The sequence below is a fragment of the Trachurus trachurus genome (genome assembly GCF_905171665.1).
Source record: "Trachurus trachurus genome assembly, chromosome: 1".
NCBI classification, from domain to species: Eukaryota; Metazoa; Chordata; class Actinopteri; order Carangiformes; family Carangidae; genus Trachurus; species Trachurus trachurus.
In genome coordinates, this window is record NC_139891.1 from 5,154,671 (window position 1) to 5,165,868 (window position 11,198).

The 11,198-nt window shown below is 41.4% G+C and overlaps 1 protein-coding gene across 1 annotated transcript; it reads right to left on the reverse strand.

Moving 5' to 3' along the window:
• Positions 1-229: 229 nt before the first annotated feature.
• LOC311006622 (stromal membrane-associated protein 1-like) lies at positions 230-11,024 on the reverse strand. The gene is made up of 10 exons (XM_083999477.1): positions 10,756-11,024; positions 10,118-10,251; positions 9,478-9,563; positions 9,304-9,367; positions 9,125-9,187; positions 8,933-9,008; positions 7,147-7,274; positions 6,103-6,310; positions 3,027-3,364; positions 230-908 (listed from the first exon to the last, which is right to left on the reverse strand). The coding sequence occupies exons 1-10, from the start codon at positions 10,871-10,873 to the stop codon at positions 774-776; spliced, it is 1,350 nt and encodes a 449-aa protein (XP_083855603.1). The 5' UTR covers positions 10,874-11,024; the 3' UTR covers positions 230-773.
• Between the last annotated feature and the right edge of the window lie 174 nt (positions 11,025-11,198).

Sequence of the window (11,198 nt, forward strand, 5' to 3'; positions counted from 1 at the left end):
AAGATTAAGCTATATATATATATATATATATATATATATATATATATATATATATATATATATATATATATATATATATATATATATAACCAATATTAGAACAATACACTATTAAGTTTGATGTAAGTCAAGACCCTCTAAAGGCCTTTGAAGAATTTAACTAAAAAACAAAAAATGTTTCCCAGTTTTGAGCTTTTACAAAATGAACAACAGAAGACACATCAAAGCAAATTATTTATTATCACTTTAATTTTTATAGGGGAACCACAAGTACTTTAAAAGAAGGTTATACAGCGCTGTACATCTGGGAGCAGTACTGACAGACTTGATAGTCATATCATCTCCCTTTAAATACGATTCATTTAAATGTAATCTATAATCTTATAATGATACAGTGATACAATAAAAGCTTGTGTAACTGGTCCTGCAGCTTTTCTGATATGTCGATATCATTTTTGTTGGGACTGTTATTTCCTTGTAATTTTTTTTCCCAAAAAAGGAAAATAAAAGTTATGATCAAAAACCATACGACAGGCAGAAACTGCCAGGCTGTAATCCTGCATGACTCCCAATTCACTCACACAATAGAGAGAAAGAGAGACAGAGAGAGGGAGAAGGAGAAAAAGAGAGATACAATTTTCATGTTCCGAAGGCTGGTCCGTGATGGAGAGGGGCATCAGTTCATAGTGAAGAACAGAGAAGCACAACATATATTTTTGCGCTTTCTGCAGCCTCGACTCTTACTCTGCCCGACCATCAACCCGCTCCAAGGCTCACTTCCATAGCTGTGTGCTCAGAGTCTGGCCCGATCCAGTTGCGGCCCAACCACCCATAGCTGATGGAGGCTGACCGAAGGCCATCTGCCCGCCCGCACCATTCAGGGTCATTCCTGACATCTGCTGATTCATCTGAGGATGTTGGAGAGATGGGTGTGAGTAACAGTAAGTAACAAATACTACAGTTTTTCTCAATTGCTAAAACACTAAACCCTATTGTCTGAACCAAGTGCTCAGTTGCCTGAACCCACTGATTGAACCAGTCACTCTTTTGGCAAAACCATCAGCACTTTTCACCTGTTTAGACACAACTTGCCAACACATTTTCATTGTGATGCACCTGTGTTGCATAATGGTAAGCACAAGTGGCAAAAGTCAAACACACTTAAAGCACAGGTTTCACCGGTTGAACACAACTCAAAATTGATCACACTTGTGGCTAATGATGTGAGGGAACATATAAGCCAGTTCAGGATGAAGTCCTGTGGCCTGACTCAGTACAGAGAAATGATGCTGTGGCTGAGTAATGCACTTCTCATTTCTATATTTTTGTACTTTATTTTTACGTAGGCTTACTCCTATACAAGTGCTAAATGCACAAGATTTCTGTTTATTTTTGTACTGTACAAGTGCTACGTGTGAATGCACAGGATTTCTGTTTTTTTGCTTTTTACTAGTATGTACAAGTACTAAATGCACAGGTTTTTTGTTTTGCAACATGCATTTAGCCTACAATGAACAATAAACATTTATTTCTACAGCTTCATGTCCTGAGCATTGTGTTTTCTATTTTTCTATGTAGTGTTTAGTGACTGCTCAGTAGTGTTTTTAATTTTGATTGACTCTGGGCACGATTTGACAACATGGTTCAGTTTTGAGCACATATTAAACTGTTTTGAGGTGAAAGTTTGGTTTTGCAAGAAGAGTCTGACGTTTTGTGAATGTAGCTTGAAAATTGGGGTTTGTGTTCACAGTTTAGAGAAAAGGAGAGCAGCTTTCGAGAAATGTATCTTAGCAAATCGAGAAAAACTGTCTTGAGGTTTATTAAGACATCATTTTACCAGTCCTTATCCTTTTCTGAAGGGTGCTTATTTACAGATATGAGCTGACAAATCAGCAATGGACATAAATGTGGTATCAGGAAGAAGAATTTAGTTTCAAGCCCATTTTGTGTAAGTCCAACATGTTTTAACAGGCAGAAGGTTGCATTTTTATATGTCAAGAGGCCAATGGCATGTGACATTTAGTCAGTGTTTTCTGTTACTTGACAACGTAAAATCAACAAAATATCAACGTCAGCCCATCGTCAATATTATACCTCTAATTGACGTTGACATTGAGTTTTAGTCACACACCATCACAAACCACATTCAACCAAATATCAACGCCTAATGTTGATTGGTTGGCAGCAGCATGCCTGCAGCAGAATCCTTTTGCCTTTGACATCGTCCATGTCTCACAAACTGGTTACAGAAGCTGCTAGAATATGCATCATGTGTTATCATTCTCAGGTTGTGATGACAACAGGTGGGAGTGGGGCCTGCTTTGGTTATTTGATCAACTGATCAAGAATGATTCTGATTGGTTGTTTACTTTTGTGTATCCAAGAACCATTAGGTAAAAGAAAATCATGTTATTTCAATTTCCTTTGTGTCAAGCTGCAGAAATATGGCAAATATGGTTAACTTGCAATGACAAAGCTGAAATGATTGATTGTGTGGCCCTTTGTATGCAATATTTGTAATCCGCATTATTTACAGGTAGTACACAAAAAGCTACTCACTTAGTGAACTTTTCCTTTTTATGCCAATGAGAAACCATACGCACCACTGAACATCAGTTAAACTGCAGCTTTAGTAAGTTTTTCCAAGTGTTATCAATTATTAATTTTTCTTTTCTGAGATGTCCCACGTCCTGCTGTATAATATTACACAGTGAGGAGGATTCCTCATTGGTGGAGGTCTGTGCAGAATCCTGTGCAGATTTGTGACAAGCCTAACTTTAAAATTACGTATGTGCTGCCATCTAGTGGTTCAGAAATGCTCTGCATCACAACTTCACAGAACGACCTCTCGTTCTTGTGCAATGCATCATCAGAGCTGGGTGTGGTCCCATAGAAAAACAAACGACACCTTGTCAGGAAGGCCACACACTTGACACAGCCTAACAATACAAGACTTATTGTGGGGCTTGTTACATGAAGAAAAGCTCGGAGCGACATTTACGTCATAAATGAAAGCGGCTTCATACCTGACCCATGTTCCACTGAGCCTGCTGCCCAGGCTGGATGGCGTACATGCCCTGAGCCGGCACCATGCCTGCAGGCATCGCGCCGCCCTGGGGTCCCATCATTCTCGGGGCCATGCCCATCACGCCGGCGGCGGGCGCGTTTCCCATGAAGCCGTTGGGCATCGTCATCCCAACCATCATGCCTGGACTGGGCCCCATCATGGCCGCCCCGCTCTGAGCCATCATGGCGCCCATGACGGTGGTCGGTGGCATGGCGGTGCCCATGCCGGGGAATGCCTGATAACCAGCAGGGGCCTGGACAGGAAACTGCATCTGGGAGGGGCTCATGAACATGCCAGCTGAGGAGGGATGGAGACATGCAGAAAAGGAGGAGAACATTAATAACCGTCACTCCAGTATTTTTATGTGTGAGGTGTGGTGTGATTTCCAGAACTTGTAAAAAAAAAAAAAAAAAAAAAAAAAAAAAAATCAGTTTTACAGGTAAAAGCCAGTGAATTAGAATATTTTGAAAAACTTGATTTATTTCAGTAATTGCATTCAAAAGGTGTAACTTGTACATTATATTTATTCATTGCACACAGACTGATGCATTCAAATGTTTATTTCATTTAATTTTGATGATTTGAAGTGGCAACAAATGAAAATCCAAAATTCCGTGTGTCACAAAATTAGAATATTACTTAAGGCTAATACAAAAAAGGGATTTTTAGAAATGTTGGCCAACTGAAAAGTATGAAAATGAAAAATATGAGCATGTACAATACTCAATACTTGGTTGGAGCTCCTTTTGCCTCAATTACTGCGTTAATGCGGCGTGGCATGGAGCCGATGAGTTTCTGGCACTGCTCAGGTGTTATGAGAGCCCAGGTTGCTCTGATAGTGGCCTTCAACTCTTCTGCGTTTTTGGGTCTGGCATTCTGCATCTTCCTTTTCACAATACCCCACAGATTTTCTATGGGGCTAAGGTCAGGGGAGTTGGCTGGCCAATTTAGAACAGAAATACCATGGTCCGTAAACCAGGCACGGGTAGATTTTGCGCTGTGTGCAGGCGCCAAGTCCTGTTGGAACTTGAAATCTCCATCTCCATAGAGCAGGTCAGCAGCAGGAAGCATGAAGTGCTCTAAAACTTGCTGGTATACGGCTGCGTTGACCCTGGATCTCAGGAAAGTGTAAAGTGTAAAGTAAAGTGTAAAGTTTCCACCATCAGTGATGGTTTGGGGTGCCATGTCATCTGCTGGTGTCGGTCCACTCTGTTTCCTGAGATCCAGGGTCAACGCAGCCGTATACCAGCAAGTTTTAGAGCACTTCATGCTTCCTGCTGCTGACCTGCTCTATGGAGATGGAGATTTCAAGTTCCAACAGGACTTGGCGCCTGCACACAGCGCAAAATCTACCCGTGCCTGGTTTACGGACCATGGTATTTCTGTTCTAAATTGGCCAGCCAACTCCCCTGACCTTAGCCCCATAGAAAATCTGTGGGGTATTGTGAAAAGAAAGATGCAGAATGCCAGACCCAAAAACGCAGAAGAGTTGAAGGCCACTATCAGAGCAACCTGGGCTCTCATAACACCTGAGCAGTGCCAGAAACTCATCGACTCCATGCCACGCCGCATTAACGCAGTAATTGAGGCAAAAGGAGCTCCAACCAAGTATTGAGTATTGTACATGCTCATATTTTTCATTTTCATACTTTTCAGTTGGCCAACATTTCTAAAAATCCCTTTTTTGTATTAGCCTTAAGTAATATTCTAATTTTGTGACACACGGAATTTTGGATTTTCATTTGTTGCCACTTCAAATCATCAAAATTAAATGAAATAAACATTTGAATGCATCAGTCTGTGTGCAATGAATAAATATAATGTACAAGTTACACCTTTTGAATGCAATTACTGAAATAAATCAAGTTTTTCAAAATATTCTAATTCACTGGCTTTTACCTGTATATCTCAGATGCCTGTTTGTATTTCAGACAGATGTTAGAAAATCCCCTGAGGCATGAAGTCAGGAAATGTGCACAAGTATCTGCTTGCTCCTCCGTGAGTCTGTTCTACACTGCATGCACAATGAGTATTTTGACCTTATTATCATACATATTTTTCAACTTCAACCTATATAAACTTGAATGTCCGTTGGATTTAAGCATAATGAGGTGATGTGTATTGAGGGGGGGCGTGGCCAAAGTGATCAACACCCTATATTAAGGTGTGCATAATAGACAATTTCTCTACCTCATCTGCAGACAGATTTTTCAAACATTTTATGGACAGATGAAATGAGACTTGATGCACTGGAGTACTTGGAAGCATGTGGTGGAGCATTGTGCTGTATAACAATCACGGTGTTTTTGAATGCGCCTTTTTCCTGTACCACTGCTTGAAGAAACCAACATCTAAAAACTGGCAGTAGACGTTTGGGAGTTTATTTTAAGACCATCTTCAACCAGAGAAGGTTCAACTAGCTCATTTTTAATAATAGGAGCCCATACAAGCACTGGATCACTACTGTGACCAGTAGTGACCCATCTGGTCCGTCAAGAGTTACTCTCATTCCATATGTCCATAACATGTTTTGAGTCTTGTTCAGTGGTGGTTGTGTTTCATCCGTCCTTGCCGTGGCCATGTCCCTGAGCACTGAACACCTTGTGATCACTGTGGGAAAAATGTGGTTTTACCCAACCCTAAAAACTGATGATAAATGGTTACAATTTTGTGGAAAGATGGTTTTAAGATTGACCCAGGGGCTGGGTATAAAAATCCAATACTTTGTTTGTTTTTTTCTGAAAGTATGTTTTGCCAATTTGGGATTATTTCAAACAGTCAAATTCTGGAATAGTTACTCGAGTTAAGACATTGGCCAATTGGGAACGTCCACTTTTGCTTCATGAAAGTACTGGTTTTGTTCAGAGGGAGCAAAAGACGCCTGTCCTGCAACCCCAAAACCATTTTCAAGTAAAAATCAAATTTTCAATAAAAAAAAACAAGAGACACCTCAACAACAACAACAAAAACCCAGGTCAGGGGGTATTTCATAAGAGCTTGTGTGTTCAATCATTTTGAAGTGCTGTGGTCCTCACCAGCAGGTGCCTGGTGGGACATGCTGTTGGTTCCATAAAGGGACAGGATGGAGTCCTTGGACAGGGGCTTCTTGGCCATGTCATCGGTTTTAGTGGTGCTACTGCTGTCACTGAACAGATCGAGGTCTCCCTGTCCAGACCCTGAGCTGGCTCCGACCGCTGCTGCTGGAGCTTGTGTCGGAGTGCTGGCCGCGTTACTGGAGCTCACCTGGAGGGGGGAGGGAAATTGTGGAGACGCTGTTGCTGGTGTTGATGATGATTTAATACTAATTTATACTAGTCAAGAGGCTCAGCTTTGATAATCAGGCAACATATAATAACCAGGGAAAGAGATACGTTTCCATTCCAAATAAATATGGACATTAGTGCATTCGTCTGGTGTTGCAGCAATGGGGTGACAACAAAAACAGAGGCAAAGTACAGGTTTTTTTTGTCCTGTGTAAACAACAGAAGGCTGGACACAGTCTTTGGGAGCACAGTATTACACAGTGCAACAACAACAGTATTTAAAAGAAATGGCATCGTCAATCATAAGAAAATGATACCATGATAATTCAATAAGTAGAAAAATCTGAATAATAGAAATATTGTTTACAACATTTCATACCGATAAATACTAAAAGCCTAAACATGGGTTACATTGGCTTCTGCCACTGGGTAACCAGACACTTAAAGGACAGGACCATTTGCTTATAAAATCTTCATTATGGCCATTTATATTATTATTTTTAGAAAATGTATAATCAACAAATGAATTATTATTTGCAGTCATGTGTACATGTTTAGCCAGGATTGCCTGATTGGCTGCATTCATCTTGTGAAGTGTGTTCCTGCCTCTCTTTCATTTGAGTTCTCCATCCCTGAGTATTGGTGTTGGCGTCTTGTGGCCCATTGGTGCCGACGGTAATCGTTTTGACATTTTATTTTTTACTGCACACTTAATTTTTGTTTGACAACCTGACAACCATTACTGTTTAGCCCTGCTGAGCAATATTTAGACATTAGCGCTAAATCAGGGCTGGGGAATTCTGCCTCGGTTTTTACCTGAGAAAACTGAGCTGCAGGCGTGGATGCGGGGAGGGGGTTGGATACCATGGGGCCGAATATATCCAGGTCGTTGTTCTGGCTTGTGCTGGTGCTACCATTGTTAGCTGATGCAGCTGCTGGTGCTTCTGTGACGGGAAGGTGAAAAAACAGGTTTTACAGGCTGAAACTAAGTGTACACCATTAGGAAAAACAACACTGTGTGAGACCTCTTAAACAGCCCTCAGCATAACTCACTGACAATTTCCCAACAGTATTCAACCTGCATCAACACGGAACTTATGAAAAATCATAAATAAAATCATAATACAGCCATAAACTGCTGCGAAAAAACTGTCTGAAACCAAGAAACCTGTTTGCTAATGTGGAATATATGTTGTCTTTGTATTTATTTAACTGCTCTGCCCTCCCAGAGCTGCAGAACTGCCCACACAGTGAGAATAGTGGTTAGTACAATAAAAAAAATTAATCAGCGTACCCATAGTAACCCGTTGGCCACAACACAAACATAACAGTAAACATTCCATCCAAATAACGCAACACTCCTCCAAGCCACTCGGTAACATCACTATGTCATCGTCTTTAAACTGTTCAATGAAATTGCTATAATTAAGTATCATCATTCAATTACTAATGCCTGTGCTGTTGCATTGAAAAGACAGCTCACAAATGAGCAGATAAACAATAACCTGCAGTGCAGTTCAATCCCAACATTTGATTATGAAAAACTACAAATTTTCACAACGACCTCCACATCGAGACAGAAATGTCCACATAACTGACACTTGCACACTGCAAGATTTACTCTAAGTGATGCAGCAATGGATCCATGAACAAACCTTTACTTTAAAACCAACAACACTGGCCACTTCTCCATACGGTTCAGGTGCCTGTGCTTCTCCTCCTTAGTTCTGTCTTTTGCGTGATACTTAGCACTGATTCTTCAAAAAGGCACCAAAGTGTTGAAATCTAGATTTTAAAGTGAAACAAGAAGTTGCTACGCAGTTGCTAATGGTGCATGGCAGTAGCACTTCCTCTAGCTAACTCAAAAAAAAAAAAAAAAGCCTTGTGGTAATTCAGTGTAAAAAGCAGCAGGAGGAGTTTTATACTTTGCATTAACAACTACTTAAAAGAATAACAGACTCCACTACAGCTCAACAGACGGCAAAGCAGATACGAGATCAGTGGCAGGCTGCCTTTTAGCCCAAAGAGAAAGCACAGTAACAGCGATGCCTGTGTTACACAGCTGCCAGGAACTTAAGAAGTGAAAAGGGAAGACAGCCAGCCATTTAAAGATGTCACTTTCTCTAACGTCCGCAGCCTGATTGGTACAGAATGAAGCCAACAAGTTCACAGTGACAACACAAGCTGAGGACGGAGACAGTCATGATTTAACACTGATTGCGTCCTGAACTACAATATCTCCGCTCGGTGCAGTTCTCCTCTGCTGGGAGGGCAGAGTACAGATACTGTACAGTCATAGAAAACACAGCATCGACAGTGGTTACCGCAACCAACTCCATATACACACGGAAACATCCTTGTTAATATCAGTGATCAAAAACAACACGGCACCCAGGGTTCATAAAAGTTAATCTACAGGCTCATCCAGTTTAAGGTCCAATCACTCATTAAATCAAGTAACAGTAGTAATAAACAATAGACAGAGGACAACCGCAAGTTGAAACCATATTCAGCCGGATTCCATCAACAATATCTCAGTTCTCACAATCATAATGGCCTTTTTAAACTATTTTCTTATTTTTTTCAGGAGAGAGACACTCACCAAGGACTAGTAGGTTCACAGAGGGTTCTGAAGTCTTAGAGGGACTGATTTTGGGAACTGGCCTGGACTCTTCATTCTTTAAAAAAGTCAAAATAGTTCAAATGAGCACATCGAAATAAGTGTAAGACAATAAACAATGGAGAGGAGCATGTTTGTACAGCTCTTATTCATGAGGGAGTGTATGAGTGATACCTTGGTGTAAGGTGACACCTTGCTCCCTCTGTCTGGCTCCCTCTCTTTCTTATTATCTTTTGGCTGAAATCACAAAGGAAAACTCACACGTGAACCACAGGCACGAGCAGATGAAACAACGACAGACACAGACGCATGCACTTTATATTGAAAATGGTAACGCTGTGGTCAATACATACACTGCTCTTCTTGCTGTAGTACTTCTTCTTCTCATATTTATCCCTGATGAAGAATTCCACTGCTCTGAAGTCAGCGTTAAGGAAAAAAGGAGCAGGTCACACAAACCTAAATGAATGAACCATCTACAGTTTGTCACGTCACGTTCAAGTGCATCAGCTTAGAGTGAAGGATACTGGTCTGTTTGAGGTCTTCTGAAGCTATCTGGAAGGTTAGCCTCATAAAGCTGCCTGGCATTGGTGTTGCCCATGTCCTGTATACTCTGAAAACAGGGAGGACAGGGGGGTTCATTAGGAGACAGAAACAATTCATGAAGGCATTCTGAAATATTCAACAGTGCACGTGACTGTATTGATGAACATGTTAGCTGATCCTGAGCATTGCGACTACGCCAGGGAAAAGTGTGGTTGGATCTGGCGTTCGTGGAGGTTTTTGATGTATGAGAAAACTACTCTGATAATGTTTCATATCATGGGTTCATCATCATTTGACTGAAGGTCTGTGTTGTAAACTGGAGGTCTGGTGAGAGATCCAAATGCCCAAATGCAGCAGCCTGACTTGCTCCATGTAAGTTGCATTATGGAAAATTTAGATACAATTTTCTTTAATAGAATAATACACACCAATGAGTAAATGGCAGATTGTGTTGACCTCTGTTGCACAGAATCTGACCATATTACTAACATGCAAATCCACTTTGCATTGAGGTAGTGCTGGATTACTGAGTTGTGATACTGTCACAGCTTTGAGGATTGGGTTGGATCCTGACAATGCACAGAACCAGGTATAATTTAGCGTTTTGTGTATGAACAGTACCTGGATTTGGTCTGAGGTCCATTGGTCCAGGTTGACTGACTTCACTCTGGATATGTGTACTCCCAGGTTCCTATGGATACCTGCACATCGGATGCAGATAAATACTCCCAGATTCCAGGATGCCCATCTTGGACCTGATAAAGCAAGAAAAAACAAAATGAGCCAAAAGAAGCAAACCAAAGGAACCAAACAGCTGCAGAAAATGGAGAGATGCCTGAGGAAAAGCATCAACATGCGTGATCTTGTAGTGACTTAGAGTGCCAAGAACAGCCATTGCATTCTTTATCAATGAGTTCACATGAAAAGAGCAATCTGGTTTATGTGGATGAGCTGCCACAGTTTGTCTTTAGCTTGTAAAAACCGGGTACCGAGCTGAAGGCGGCGGTCAGGGAGGGAGAGGCGCTGAGAGGAGCTTATGTAGATTTAGAGAAGTTAGCTTGCTAGTTAGCCACTTAGTTTAGCTTGAGGGTAGAGGTGTCAGCTGACTAGACTAAGCCAGATACACACTAAAGAGTTAGCTTAGCGAAGCTAACCAACGCATATGCTACATGGTTGCTAGGCGCTAACGGCGGATACTGAGTGAAAATGTTAACTTTGTGATGTTACAATGAAAAACGTCGACAGTGTGAACGTCGCACCTTTCGCCTCGCAGTCGGCGCAGTACTTGTTGTCTTCCTCTCTCAGCATTTTGGACAGGATGGCCTGGTGCTGCTCGTTCAGTTTCTGGGCCTTCTCCCTCTCCGAGCGAGTCGCCATAATCGCGCCTTTTGTGGGTCTTGCTTAATGAGAAGATCTTCACTTAAAATCAGTCGTCAATCGAAAAGATGCTTCTGGTAAAAGACCATAATCAGAGGTATGAACGCCTCCGAGTGCGATATGAAAACACCCGGAACCGGAATCCCTTCTCCGCCCACAGGAATTCTAGAGCTGACGGGGCGGTCGCACCGGATTGGACGAGAGTGCTGACGTCGTCTGACGCACAACGTTTCTTATGAATCAAGTTTTACATTTTCATCAAAAATTCATATGCACTCAAAGTTTATCCCCACTTCCCATTGATGATCTTAAATCGAAACATGCA

Excerpts from the sequence above, each read along its gene's own strand:
- LOC311006622 (XM_083999477.1), bottom strand. The coding sequence starts at position 10,873 with ATGGCGACTCGCTCGGAGAGGGAGAAGGCCCAGAAACTGAACGAGCAG. Across the intron at positions 9,009-9,124 it reads AGGTGTCACCTTACACCAAG|AATGAAGAGTCCAGGCCAGT; the intron begins GTATCACTCATA and ends ACTTTTTTAAAG. Across the intron at positions 3,365-6,102 it reads GTCCCACCAGGCACCTGCTG|CTGGCATGTTCATGAGCCCC; the intron begins GTGAGGACCACA and ends ATCCCTCCTCAG.